The following is a 14,944-nucleotide window of genomic DNA, read 5'->3' on the forward strand; positions in this document are numbered from 1 at the left end:
GTGCAAAGGCGCCGCGCCTTTCGCCTTGCTCTCTGCATTCACATACTAATGCATCAAGGCCATTTTTCATTTAGGCAAGGGGGGGGGGGGCTTTTATGATCCTACTTTAGAGAGAAAGACTGACAGAGAGGATAAGGGAGGAGGGGGAAAAGCGTGTGGGAGAATGAAAATGTAAGAGAAAAAGCAGAAATGCCGAGATAAAGCAGATGACATACTGCTAGAATGTTATGGAGGGAGGAAAAACAGAGGAAGAGATGGGTGTATGGGGGACTGACAGATAAATCAGACGCGAGCGCCGGCGTGCATTCAAGGACCGCGGCGCGGCCACTCGCCGCAGACTTTAAACGTATCAGTTTATGGAAAATATAACGGCTTAATTAGACTTCTTACACTTAATTTAGCTTCTCTTGCAGTTTTCTCCACACACTCCCGAGGCTTTTCCAAAATATCTGGTAAATTAAACCGCGCGCACCTCCAGCAGTTTGCCTCCATTTGCAAATGTCTATTTATTCTATTCTTAAAAGTGCAGAGGAGCTGCGAGGGAAGCGGCGACGGAGAGGCAAAATTGATTTGTTTGGACAAAAATTAACAAAAGGAACTCGTGGTAGCCCACACCTTTATCCGTCAGCCCGGATCCTCCACTCAGTGGTCGGAGAGAGGTGTGAGAGCACGATGACGGTTGGTGCGTGCGGACTTTGGCCGGTCAAACCGCCGACACATATACGTCTTAAATGGGCGGTGAAATACACCGTCCCATGATGCCCCACGGGGACAACAGAGAGGCAGGTGTGGAGGTAGTTGAGGTCACTCACTGGCAAACTGGAGGGGCGGTCGTGGGAGACACCGTCCTCGACGTTGGCCTTCCCAGAATTCCCTGGGCCATGACCCCGGGCAGTGTACGCGTCCTGCTGGGCCTCCTAGACGAGACAAGAAACATCACAATATATTAATATGATTTAAAAACCGAATAAATATGACAGAACTATAGCATTTGTGTCTTTATAAGCCGGTTCTGGCTGCAACACGCGTCTGTTAAGACAAATGTCCCAGCGTGTCGGTAATCGATGAGCGTGCACACTCACGCACACGTGAACGACATCCACGTGTGACGCCATACAGGATGCGCAGACATCCGAGCCCACACCCAGCAGAATGCTGCACTCACCAACTCATTTCAACCAAATCCCAGCCTAACCGCCCACTAATCCCTGAAACACACACATGAATGCATAAATACACTCCGGCACACACACACACACACACACACACACACACTCGGTCCTATTGTTTAATCTGAGTCATTTTCCTTCCCTCTGTAATCACAAGCCTATCTAGTGTAAACCAATTTTCTCCCCATTGTCAGAGGTGTAGCCCTCTCCCTCTCCCTCTATCTCTCCATCCTTCCCTCTCTCTCTTCCTTTCATTCGCCACGGAGGTCGTTCCTCCGCCGTGTTAAGCGTTGGCGACACAATAGCAACTTGTTAAAGAGCTCTGAGTGGAAGGATTAGCGATAACTGATCGGCGGGAGGATCACACGCGACATACAGAGCGCAGATGAGGCGCCGTGCGGCTGCGCTTACAGCCGCGTTCCGATTCCCGCTATCGAAAACCCATTTTTGTCCCCCACAGTTTGATCTCTAATCTGTTGTGTGAGCAGACTGTGGTTGGCAGCCGATCCTCCTGTCAACAGGGAGATAAAAGTTTACAGCGGAATATTAGCCTTGCAGCTAGAAATATAAAAGGTGAAACTGATCTATTATTGGAGCCTTTAATGGGCAGGAAATGTGCATCCAATAAGCCCGGCCTTTAGCTGTTTAGCAAACAGTAGGTAAAGACTAAAATACGTCCATTAAATGTAATGACACTACACTTAAAGGCTGGTTTAACAAGGTCCTTGAGCACGCTGCAGCGTTTGATTGAGCTCAGACGTGTCTGCGCCGGCGCCTTTGAGCAAACGCTGTGAGAGGGTTTCGGTCCACGGCACAGGCTGCCTTTATTATCGATCCATCGCGGGACAGGACTGTTGCAATGTCAGTGATGCATCATCAGGATCTTGTTGACTGCACTGATAATTGGTAGCTGCTTGGCTCCGTCGTTAATGGCGATGGAGATAAGAAGATGGCTGCAGCCGCGCTGAAAAACCCTCCTCGTCATCTTTCACGGTTGCACGGTGACACGTGAAGAATAGAAGATTGCAAGTGTGTCGTGCTTGTTAATCAATGGGAGCCGGGGTGCGAGTCATTTAACTGGCATTTATTACATGGTAAGCCTTGTTTCCATGACACTGCAGCATCATCAACTCCGAGACATCAGGCAGGAGAAAATGCATATTTATACACATTACCAGCCGCTGATCTCGTGCGAAAGACGCAATTCATTATTAAGCTTTGGCACAAAGTGTAAATGTACATAAAGAGAGATGGAAGGTTCCCTAAAAATTGCTGTTCTATAGGCAAACGTGCTTGGCTGCGCATCTCCTCTTACATATATTTCCATTTCATTTCCTCCTCTAGGGGAATAAAAGTGGACCTGGAATTGGAGAGGTCCACAAATGCGAGCATCTGTACGACAAATCCCGGCGTCACAAAGCGTCGACGCAGGATGGGAAATTCACAGAGGGACGACGTGAACGTGGCAGAGCGCACAAAGTGAATGCAGAGTGGCACAGGCGCATTAGCATGCTAATATGAATGTTCCGGATATACTCTCCCTCTTTAGATGCAAATTCTCCCCTACACTTATGTCAAAAAAAAAAGGTCTGTGTAAGAGGAGACGTGCTCCTTTACTGATGGTGAGCGCGCACGTACGTGCATGCTTCCAGTCACACATGGAGAGGTAGTCGGTCACATGGTGAAATAAGAGTGACTGCTGACCAAACTCCAATATTTACTCAGGCATATGAGAGTGTAGCGTGCGGGTGTGAGTGTGCGCGCGTGTGTGTTTGCGTGCGTGTGTGTACTCTAGGGAATCCCGATTTAAGTGGGTCAAAGTGAGGTTAGCCTCATACTAGTGTTTACACTCATGTTCTTACATCATCAGTGTCAACTGAAGTCTGGATGGGGAGGGTGAGAGAAGCAGCTGGGGGGGGCACGACATGCAAAAGTGATAGAAAGGGAGAAAAGAGAGGAGGGTGAGGGAGGAGTGGCAAAAAAACAGAAAAAGAAAATGTATGAAAGGGAGCGAACAAGCCAAGGAGAGAGCTTCTTTCATTTGAGGGTTTTTTTTTCCAGTCCATTGTCTCAAAATCCCATTTCCTAGCTAATTTAGAAGCTTCTAAAATACACTCCACACCATACCTTAAGCCTTAGGCCACAACTAATCCCGTCTTCACACACACACACACACAAACACACACACATACAGGCGCGCTCGTTCATCCCGCGTGCTTTTGAAAAGACTTCATCCCGGCAGTGTAGACAGGAATGAAGGATATTGAAGGCAAGTGTTTGATGTACATGAGGGAACGCGGGAATCAAACTGTGAGTTAAATGCTATTAGACAGCTGTGTGGAAAGGCAGTGTAATATTAGATTTGATTGAATAGATGACTGCTGAATGTGGTGTAATATATAGTGCCGAAGAGGCTTTGTGCGGACGTAAATCAATATCGCAGCGCCGCGTTAATGTGGAGTCAGTCAGAACCAGGGAAATATTCCCAAGCTGTCACGCGCCCGCCATTGTTTGGAACGCGTGTGCGTTCTTGTGTCATTTAATTGCTTTTGGGGCGTTGTGGCAGCGCGTCGCTTTTATTAATCCCTGAGGAGGAATTCCCGTCCTTTTAAGGAAGAGGTCAGAGGTCAGGTTGCGCTATTGAACAATAGAGGTCACAGAACTCTGGGTCCAACAGAAGCTCGGACACGAGCGATCCCAGATGTTGGTTCCTTCTCCACCCGGTGTTTGTGTTGGGTTTTCACGCCGCCTTTGAGGGGGGGGGGATGAGTATGAGTTGGATTGCCGTGACAAACAAAACCCGGATGGGGGGCGACAGCCCACGAGCACATGTTGACGCCACCCAACGGGGCAGGAATGAACCTCCGCTCCCCCCTGCTGAGAGCGTCTTTCTTGGTCACCTTTGAGGAAACCCAGCGCGCGTCTGCACATATCAATCAAGTTCTTTCTTTGCTTCATCTCATTTAAACCTGCACTCCAGCCTCATCTGCCCCCCCCCAGTGTCGCATCGCTCCACTTCCTCGTCTGTCCTCTCACACACTCCATCCCCTCTCTCTTCCGTTTAATCAATCACGCTTCCTCTTTCCTGCCGCGGCCTCGTCTTCGTGCCTCTCCCCACCCTTTTCCTCTTCATCAAAGCCACCCCCCCCCCACGTCACCCTGTCTCCAGCCATTCTCCTCCTGATTACCAAATGAATTAGTCAACCCCCACTTCTTTTTCTCCAGCACCTTGGCAGATGCACATCGCCCTTAAATCTGACACTAATGCCATTAATATTCATTAAAAATTAAGCTTAATTGGGAGTCTTTAGGGGGGAGAGAGAGAGAGACCCCACCCCCCATTACTATCTAACCACACACATCATGGACACCACCCCTCATACATTAGCCCAAGGACGGAATGACAGGATAAACACACTGTGATTGAAGGGTCGGCCACATCGCTCACGTGCGGATGCTACGTCCTGTAACACTCACGACCCATCTCCCGGCGGGGAGGGGTGGGGGGGGGGGCATCCACACCTAAACACACACCCGCGTAGGCGTATTCACCAATGTGGAGCTCTATGACAGCAACAACGGACAGACACACTGAGCTACATCATGACCTGGAACATGTGACAAATGGACGCTAATCCGATTGGTAACTTTGCTTCCTGACACTTTCAGAATATTAACACACTTTCTGCTCACTGTGTGTGTGTTCTAAATATATATCACACTAGGTAAGGCTGGAACTATGATTGAGCGGCCCTGCCGTGTCTCTAGCTGCTGCCTTTTAAAGAGCATGTTGGTTAGAATCTATGTAAATGATGGGCATTTATCCCAGGTACAACCTGTTATTACCATCACAGCAAAGGTGACCATTACAATGTAAATGCCTCCTGTGGGCGAATGTGTGTGTGTGCGTGTGAATGCCAATACTGGAAAATCAAGGAAATCTGCGTTTGTGCCTCTTTGAGTGTGCTCTCTGTATAAGTGTGTGTGTGTGTGTGTGTGTGTGTGGGTGTCACGCCTATTTAATGGGCTCATTTGTTGTGAAACCTGTTCTAGTGCTTTCAGAATGGATTCTATCGCAGCAACCCCCCCTGACCTTTAGCAAAAGTGACTACAAGAGCAGAGCAGAGCGGTGAAATAAGACGTGCATGCAAACAAACACACACACACGTAGGTTTTGCATGCGCAGCAGCGAAGGCGTCCTAGCTTACTTGTGTAAAAACATACATATGGACAAACTGGCTGTATGTGCGGTGGCCTTTCATTAGAGGACAGTGGTGGCAGCAGCAGCTAGCAACGTTAGCTGGCTTTTTTTTTTCTTTCTGCGCACAGACTAATCAAATAGCAGCCTGGCCTTTGTAGCATCTCCACTTCACACGTTGTTTGCATGTCAACGCCACCTCCATCCGCCCATTCATTCTCCGCCGCTTTGGCTCCCGGTTAAAGAGGACATCGGCGCAAACTGGTGTACACCCACATGACTTTTCGCTAAAGCGCTGAGGAACAATAGCGGCGTGTTGGCGACTGTGGCATTTGTTTTTTTCTTCTTCTGCTGTTGTCTCTTTCTTTCCGTCTGTGAAGTCTGTATCCAGGAACAAATGTAGCGGCATTTCCTAACAAATGGCAGCTAAATGAGGCCCCCAGGGTGCTGTGCTGCTAACTACCGACCCCCTTTTTTTTTTCTTTTTTTTCCGGAGCCATTATGATTGTCCTAACTGTTCCAAAAACACCTCTCTCCTTCTTGTTCATTTGCATTTGAATTGCGGCTCGGCTGTTGAAAAACAAACATAAATCAAAAAAACGAAAGGGGAAGAAAAAAAAAACAGAACCGTGGCGGATTTTAGTCGAGCAATTAGTGAGTGTCAGTCAATGTGGAGGTAAAAAGCACACTAACGTGGATCAAGTGTTCAAACCAACATATATACCATTTACACACACACACACACACACACACACACACACACACACACACACTGTACAGTGCATATTATAATTTTATCACCAAGTTTTTGCCAGAAAACTCATCAAGCTTAAGTGTTCCTCAGCTGTGGCCAATCAGGGTGCAGCAGGCCCTGGGTTGCCGTGGCGATACACAGGGACATTTAGAGGACTCTGATAAACTCTGCCATTTAAAAGGTTATGACAATTAACGCGGCTCTCCGCAAATTACCGCTGCCAGACCTTTACCCACGGACGGGTTCTCTCTCCTCTTATCACCACGCACCCAGCCCCTCTCTCCCTCCCTCTCCCTCTCTCTCCCTCTCTCTCTCTCTCCCCTCATCTTTCTCCCACCATATGCCCTCCATTTCCACAGCCTGTCCTCCGTCCATCCCACCCTCCCTCCCTTTTCCAGCCAGCAGCACTTTTATTATCCTGTTAATTAACAGAGTTCTTCACTTATTCTCTTACTCTTTCACTGAATATTCAAATAGTGACCAATTAATGACATTGAACTTTGGGCACCCGCGCACATGCACACCACCCCCATGAGTGTGTGAGGGGGCACCCGCACCCCTGCTTAACATAATTTTTTTATTTCTCCTTGTCCCCCCATCGTCCCTCAACCTTGTGACAGGCCACAATTTTGTGTGTGTGTGTGTGTGTGTGTGTGTGTGTGTGTGTACTTGGGGGGGGCACGGCTGCAAGGCCAAAGAAAGGACCGATGGCCTTTTAATTAACCTGGTGTGATTAAAAGCGGGGGCGGGGGGAAAGGGCCTACTGTCGGAGTCAGGTGGGGGTTGACAGAGGAAATGACACACTGCTAGCAATGAAAGGTAAACGACCCAAGGCCTAAAATAATTACAATGTCCCTCCATCCATCCATCCATCCATCCATCCATCCATCCATCCATCCATCCTCTCTTAACCACCACTTATTCCTAATTAGGGTCACAGAGGTGTTGCAGCCTATACCAGCAGTCACTGAGCAGGAGGTTGCCAGTCAATCACACACACACACACACACACACACACCACACACACACACACACACACACACACACTCCTAGGGGCAATTTTGAGTCCCCAATCAAGCTCATGTGCATATTTTGGGATTGTGAGAGAAGACAACCTTCATCCGCACAACCTGCAAACTCCACCTAGAAAGACTCCGAATCCTCTTTGCTAACCGCCGCTCCGCCACGCTGTTGTTTTATGTGGGTGAGGTCTGTGGTACTGGGAGCAAGTTCGGGGTCCGATGCAGACAAGGGCCATTCAAAAAGGGGTGATTTACAATCTCCAGTGGATCTTTGGAGTGTGGGAGGAAACCCCAAGGAAGGGCTGAACCAATCCAAACCTCGTTGTTATGGGGCAACAGTGCAACAACTGCACCAACCTGCAATTAACAAATTCAAGATGTACTTTATTCATCCCCGTAGGGAAATTGAATCCTTGAATTGAATCAAACTATCCCAACTGCTATGAAGAACTGTCCAAATAGGGACAGACCAGAATAATAAAGAATACTTGCTAACTGTCTGCTGACAGATTTTCATCATGATTTGAAAACTTCAGGTCCAATTTTTTCCCTGCATGGCTTTCAAAAACGAATTTCTGTGGCTAAAACACGTCGATGAGCAGCTCAGGAGCTTCGCTGAGGAAACCCTGAACCAATAAAGCAAGCTGGATTTCATGTGGGATGTGTAAAGGCAGTCTGAGGGTTCCTCATCAACAGGGGCCGATCCCCTGAGCCTCCTCTCAAACAGGAAGAGGAAATAGTTCAGGCCAATAGAGGAAATGACTGGTGGGATCGGTTTCACACAGGAGAACAGATAGGGGAGTTTTACAGAGTGGAATAAATGTCACAAGGAATGACTTCCATCTCATACCAGCGCTAACATGTAGACGCTCCGCACGGTCCACGTTACTGCTCTCTAAGCATGAATCAAAATGATGGTGCGACAGCACGAGGCCTCTCCTCCAATTTACACCCCCAATAAAGAAAAGACTTTATGCCATTGAAATAAATTCTCCAAAGCCATAAAATTAAAGCGCTCTTGTTGTTTTTAGTATTTGGTTTTGAGATTTGGTATTCACCATCAACATCATCCATTAAAAAAGATCTGTTCCGAAGGAGCAAGCGCACCAACAGACCCTGATGTTTTTCAAACCCTTTTTCTTCACTGATGGGAAAATTACGCATCGCACTTATTTATATATTTCCTCCGAGTCTTGGAAGTCTTTTTAGCCGGCGCTGCTCCCTGCAATCAGATGAGGTCACAGCAGTGCAACAGTCTAAAAGAAAGACGGCGTTCCTGCTTCGATTTGTTACAAAACCAGCTAATAGTGGTCAGCTGCAGAGCAACTTGTGTGTCAGAGACAGCTGGAATGGTTCCATCAGCTGGAGGATGTCCTCCGGCTGGGGTTAATGGGAGTGGAGTAGTGGGAAGGAACTGCCGAGAATGCCGGAAGAACAGAATAAAGAACTTTCCAGCTTGGCTTTCTCAGACTAATGCAAGGTCAAAAAACGGGGGTCGAAGCCTCTGTGACATCCTAATCGGCCGTGAGACGGTGCTCGCGCGTGCTGGCGCGCACGTAAGCCGCTCTCTGCGGATCGCATCATGTCTCGTTTCAGCCCCGAATCAGAGGCAAAGGTCAGCGTTTGACCTTTTCACAGCTCGGAATTGCTATGGCACACACTGATGACTAACACACACACACACACACACACACACACACACACACACACACACACTCACTAAAACTTCCAGGTCTAAACAGCAAAGCAGCACTGCAGCAGTGACTTGCAGTTTCATTCCTTTGCAGTTTAAAATCAGCCTGATTTTAACCACAACCTGTTGAAGAAAAATGCTTAAACAAAATAAAAACCACGGAAAAGACCAACGTCTCCCTAAAAGACGCCTATGAGCCTGTCCCTCTGGACTTTTAATGTCCATTTACACATCATTCCTACATCCACGATGTCCAAGTCCAGCTACGGCTCTGCTGGTTGGGAGATCGTCCTTTAACTCTCCTCCCTCAATCATGACCGGCCTCCTTGTTAAAGCTCATTTCCCACAAGGAACAAATAAATGCAGAAACATAAAGTGAATGTATGGGAGCTGGAAGCTTATTAGGGGATGGAAATAGGGGAGTCATTTATGTATTTCATTGTGAGCAGACAGGAACCGGGAGAAATTGGTTCGATGCCTGCTGCTTTGCTGGAACATGAAACGCGGCGTACGTGGAACCTATAGGGCTTCCAGATGAAAGTGAAAGACAGCAGGATGCGGGATGTGATGCATTCGGCTGCTCGTGCCGCTCGGTTAACAAGCGTGTGCTGATTGGAGCGTGAACTTGCGCGGCAAGTGTGAAACGAGCTCCTCGGTGGCTACAGCGGTCGGCATGACAACCGCCACCACACACTTCAGCACAGGTGAGACGGGGCTGAAGCCAATCAGACGGCCCCATCGGGATCACCTGGGCGTGCGAGGCGTCTGGGATCCATCCACCCAGCGATACGAACGCGCGAGCTATCATGTTTAAGAGAGGAAAGGAGAGCAAATGCGGCACTAAGTGCAAGACAAGAGCAACGCCGGCTGGAACCTTCAATCACACTGAAAAAGCCAAAAAAGCAAAACTCCAATTCTGACAGGCTGCTTTTGTGCCCACGAACCCTTTTTAGCAAGACTGTCTTGTTGAGCTCAATATTCTCGGCTGTTAACTGTACGACGTTAAATTGGAGTTTAAACCGCTTGGACCGAGCCCAAAAGTGCCGTTGCCAAATGACAACCGCTACAGATGCTAAGTACGCCTGCCTGCGGCGCCGGCCTCTCGGGGGGGGGGGGGGGGATGGTGCTAGAAGAGGCTGCTGTCCTCTGGTGCTCTGACCTGTTGTGGGTGCGTTTGTAGGGATGATTTACCATTAAAGCATTACCGTGTCAGGATTTGAGGGTTGCAGCTGGCCCACGCCGCGTCGCCATTAATGATGAAGAAATATCGGACTGGTTAGCTACGCTAGTAGCAGCTGTTTACATTTTTGCTCACTATTTTGTGACGTTTAAAAAGCAAAGGATAAAAGACTGATGGAAGGACTTAGAGATAACGGGTTGCAGCCCTGATATGGTGTGAACGATGTCAAATGTCTGCGTCAGTATCGGAGCTACGCAACAGCATTTTAATTCAGTGACATCAGACGTCCACACGTGGCGCCGCCGCGCCATGAAAAACAAACTTGGCTACGGTCTAATGTTGGAATAAAGCAGGCCCCGATGTGAGCCTTACACAACGCCTTTCCCAGTTCCACTCTACTTTCTCCTTGTTTTCTGCTTCCGACTGTACTTTTCCACCCTGCCGTGTCCGACGGTTGCCTCCCCGTCTTCCCGTTCTCTTCCCACTCGCGCTCTGTTCTGTCCAGATCCAGGGCAGGGCCGCGAGCCAGATACTCCACGCAGGCTAACAGATCTCCCCGGCTGGAGAGTGGATGGGAAACACATGGGTAGCCTTCGCTCCGCTCAAAAACAACTGCGCGATGCCGAGGCTTCCAACGGAAAAAAACATGAGCGCCGTGAGGAAACTTGGCAGATCGAGCTGAAATCCATAAATGTTGAAGCATTGATTCACGCAAATGTGTTTGTGTGCGCAGATAATGTTTCGGTGCTATCACTTTCCAATTTGTGAGAGTGCTTTATGTCCAAATATCCTTTTGTAAAATGTGTGTGTGTGTGTGTGTGTAACAGGACACAACATAGAGAAACACAGCGACTCAGATCTCTCTAAAATATCTCACATAAATAATGCAGGAGAATAATATGAGCCGTACGCTTCACACACACACACACACACACACACACACACACACACACACACACACACACACACACACATACTCATCTTATCCCTTAAGATGATCTCTCCAATCCCGGTACCGCTAAAATATTAAAATACGACCCATGAAAAAGGATTTGGATGAAATCCCTTTCCTGCTGATATTTCCGATTTTATTCTCTGAGTTATGTTTGATGTGTGTCATGTATCTGGTGGAACTGATGTATTTATTCACAACTCAATGAAAAACATAATAAAACGCTTGACAGTCGAGGAAAACCACTCGACCGTTTTTCAAGGACCGGGCGCCGACAAAACAGAGCTGTCACAAGCTGCCATCAAACGGGTAAAAATAAGGACTTTTTAAAAATAATTCCTGGATCTGCAGGCAGCGCTGGTGTTTACCACCTGACTTAGGACAACAAAGGAGCTGTTGAGCCGTCTGCTGGTCAGGAAGCTGACTGGTGACCAGCCTGCGTTCGCTCGTACCTGCTGTGGCGGCGGGCGGGGCTGCAGGTAGGGGCTCTGGGCCGGGCCTTGAGGGGTCTGCTGCGGAGGGCTGAAGTACGTAGGCGGTCCCTGCTGGCCCGTCTGCTGGCTGTAACCTCCCATCCCCTGCTGGCCGTAAGGCGCCACCTGGGAAAAGACCAACCGGATTAAGTGGGACAAACCATCCCGACACATAATTCCACGACAGCGTTGCGTATGTGAATAAGCCTTTAAATGAACGGAGCAAACATGATGTCAGCTTTACTCGCAGGTTCCTAAAGGATGTAGGTTTTCGTTCTGACGTGCTCGGCGGGAGGCCGACGTAAAAACAGCACCAGCGAAGCGAAGAAGGACGCAGACACGACACACGGTCACAGTGACGAGCTCGCTGGGCGTGAGCTCTGGGCCCGCGTGAGTAAGCACGATGCGGCCTCAAAGGCATCACCTCCATCATCTGGATCTCCCAACACAAAGAGAATAAGGCGAGCTGGATATCACCGCTGCGCCCTCACAGTCTGAGGACGAGTGTGGACGAGCCAGGGCCATTCCAGGAAGTGCGGCTCAAAAAAGAGCATATAACTGGTGCTGCTGTGAGATGAGAAGGCGGACGGGGAACAAGTGTAACAGGCTGGCAGCAATACAAACACAGCCCAAATCCCTCCGTGTTGTTTGTTATGACTACAGACGGCACCAGGTGTTCCGTCGCTCCTCAGGGTTTCCAGTGGAAGCTGGGAATCTCTCCTTCTCACACACGCGCGCGTCACGCGTGCCAAGAGCGGGCTATTAAATAACATTTTATAACCGCCGCGTGCAGATTGATATGACAGATTTTACCTCCGTCATGTGGCGTTTGTGTTCCTCACAGCCGTGTTTATGTGCACGCTTACGTTGAGTTATGGTTATAGCTCCACCGGGACATTTAGAGGAATACTGTAGTTGAATCAATGCATAAGCACAGGAAGGAAATCAATTTATTGATCGTGTGATCGTGGTTCTCCTGGCAGCATGTTTTCTGGCGGCCCTGTCAAGAAACGAGCCGGCTAGAATTTAAACGGTAGCGTGTTAGCGCTCGTGTTACCTAGCGCAGCATAAACAAGTCGGCTGTGGACTTTCCTTCCTCTTGTTGTCTTATCCAGCATCTTCTTCTTCTGCTGTGTTTAATTCGATGTGGACCAGGCAGCTAAAGAGCCTTTTTGGATCCGACTGTCCACAGACAGTTGAGTCTGCCATTTAATAACGTGATTTATGCATTTCCAAGCCATTTTTTAGTAAGACTAATATAATAAACTTTTTTTTTCTCGAACATCATGTAAAAATACAAGCTGACAAATAACAAACCCCCCCTGTCAGACAAACAAAATTACATTCGGGCCTCTGTTTCAAATCTTCCTTCCTAAAACACTCTCGCTCTGCGTCTCTGTGATTTATATCGGGAGCCATAAAGATTCCAGCGCCGCGCTGCCATCCTCCTGGAGTTTTACAGTGAACGTTATGAGTGAGGGAACCCACTTATGAAAGCCTAGCTGGAAATAAAGGCTGGCGTAAAACAGAGCGGAAGGTGATCCGGCTGCAGAGGGCAAGAGGAGATTAATACATCTGAAACGGTTTTGAAGAGTGGCTTCTTTGAGTGGGAGTGTGAAAAAAAGTCTCCTCTCGGCGGCGGCATCAGCTTTTTGACTGTCTGAATAGAGATGATTGGACAATGCAGAATATACTTTTTCCCTTCAATGGGAATCTGATTAGGCAGGACAGGGCTGTGAGAGAGAGGGCGAGTGTGTCATTAGGCCGACGAGACAGACAGGCGGGGTGAGACGGGCCCGGCTGGCGGGGAGGTTAATAGCATGGCCCCGTTCATGCCAACAGCGCCACTGGTTTCATTACTGTCGGCCGAGGGGAGACACACATTCAAACATCCCTGCTGCATTCCCGGGAATTCAACTTGTAGACTGAAAATAAGAAAAAAAACAGACATATAGTCCTTCACGTACACATAGAGACCAGCAGCGGCTGTGTCCAGTAATCAGCAGTTCCAGGCCGGTGTAACACAGAGGGTACCCACTGGAACACACGGTAGTAGGATGGAAAGAGATTAGCCTGCAGATCGAAGCCAGACAACCGTGGGTGGATTCTTTTCTTAGACAAACGCAGTGACAGGCAGACAGATACGGGCAGACAGTGACGGATGGACAAAGGTGTGGACGGAGAGAAGCAGGCGGAGAGAAGCAGAGTGCGCTACAAAGTTCAGGGTTCTGCTTCGAACAGAGACGGGTCTGTGATAAACTAGAACTTCTGTTGTCTCTTCGGCTGCCAGGTCGTGCTGCTGATCATACAGCTGACATGCTGGAACTAGCAAGAGAGAAGGTGCCAGCGTTCTTTCTGCTGTTCTATCAAAGTCGAAGAAAGCCTGTGGCTCCCAGAACTAGCTGGCTAGCATGACACAATTAGCTTTTTTCCTTAAAAACATGATGCAGCATGTTAGCAGGAACGATATCACTACTGTTTTCAATAAACATTCGCGTCTGATTATCACTTGATTATTGATCCCTGACCAGTCTTAGGGTAAATCAATAGGTCATTTTAAGTTAAGGCTGCCTCCTATACTGGCCCTTCACCATAAAACCAGAAATAAAGCTGTAAGTTATAATGGACAGAAGTTGCAATTCTCTTAGAAAATGCAGCAACACAAAACAGCCCTCCGGCAGCCAAGCGCTTGACGTTCGGGCTCCTTTCGAGAATGTACATTTCCGCTACGTTCAAGCGGAGCAATCCGACAGACGTAGAAGTGGGTCAGCAGGCAATAAGGTAAGCAAGCGGAAGAGACGGACGGGAAGACAAATGAAAAAAGAAAGAGAAACGCTGCCAGTCAGTCAAAACAGTGCGAAGGCGGCAGGCAGCGTCAGGTCTAACAAGTAGCAACCTGTCACAGCGGCTTTGAGAGGAGGGAAAAAGTCATTCAAATGCAGCTTCTGTTTGATCGCTGGGGGCAACTGAATGAACGCACTGTACTCACTGAGCACACACCGGCCCGCTCCAACCAGCCCCTCCAACCGGTAATAGCATCAGGCTTCGGTGTCCCTTATGCAATAACACAACTAACAACACTAACTAATAACTGCAGGATGTGGTAAATATGACCATTCTCTGCCAGCTTCCCTCCACGCAGGTGTGCGACAACAGTGGAGCGATTTTTCCGGAGCACCTTAGCGTGGTGTCAAATAAATGCCTGTAATGAAATGACAACAGATGTGAGGCGCCGCAGAGGAGAGCGATGCAGAAGAGACGTCCCGCGAAGCAAATAATTCACGGCAAGCGCAGAAACGGCGCGATGAAAACAAAAGCCTCGGCGGCATATTAAGACACTAAATCTAAACGGAACTCGATCAAAGGTCTATCGAAATGAGGATCATATGAAGCGGCGGACAATATCATCTCGTTTCGGGGAGCGGAGGGGTGAAATAGCGATGTTAGCGCACATCTGTGGCAGCGCTGTGCCGGCGTGTGACTCAAATCAGCCGTTAAAAAGC

General features: G+C 48.6%; 1 protein-coding gene across 2 annotated transcripts in view; it reads right to left on the reverse strand.

Annotated features, from left to right (window-relative positions):
• arid1b (AT rich interactive domain 1B (SWI1-like)) overlaps window positions 1-14,944 on the reverse strand; it is a 124,550-nt gene that overhangs the window by 81,262 nt on the left and 28,344 nt on the right. For both annotated transcript variants that reach the window (XM_057058278.1, XM_057058279.1), the window contains exons 3-4: window positions 11,421-11,567; window positions 813-917 (exon numbers count right to left, since the gene is read on the reverse strand). In XM_057058278.1, coding sequence (XP_056914258.1) covers window positions 813-917; window positions 11,421-11,567 — 252 coding nt within the window. The remainder of the gene's footprint in view (window positions 1-812; window positions 918-11,420; window positions 11,568-14,944) is intronic.

This window comes from Takifugu flavidus, chromosome 16 (genome assembly GCF_003711565.1).
Source record: "Takifugu flavidus isolate HTHZ2018 chromosome 16, ASM371156v2, whole genome shotgun sequence".
In the NCBI taxonomy this organism is placed as follows: Eukaryota; Metazoa; Chordata; class Actinopteri; order Tetraodontiformes; family Tetraodontidae; genus Takifugu; species Takifugu flavidus.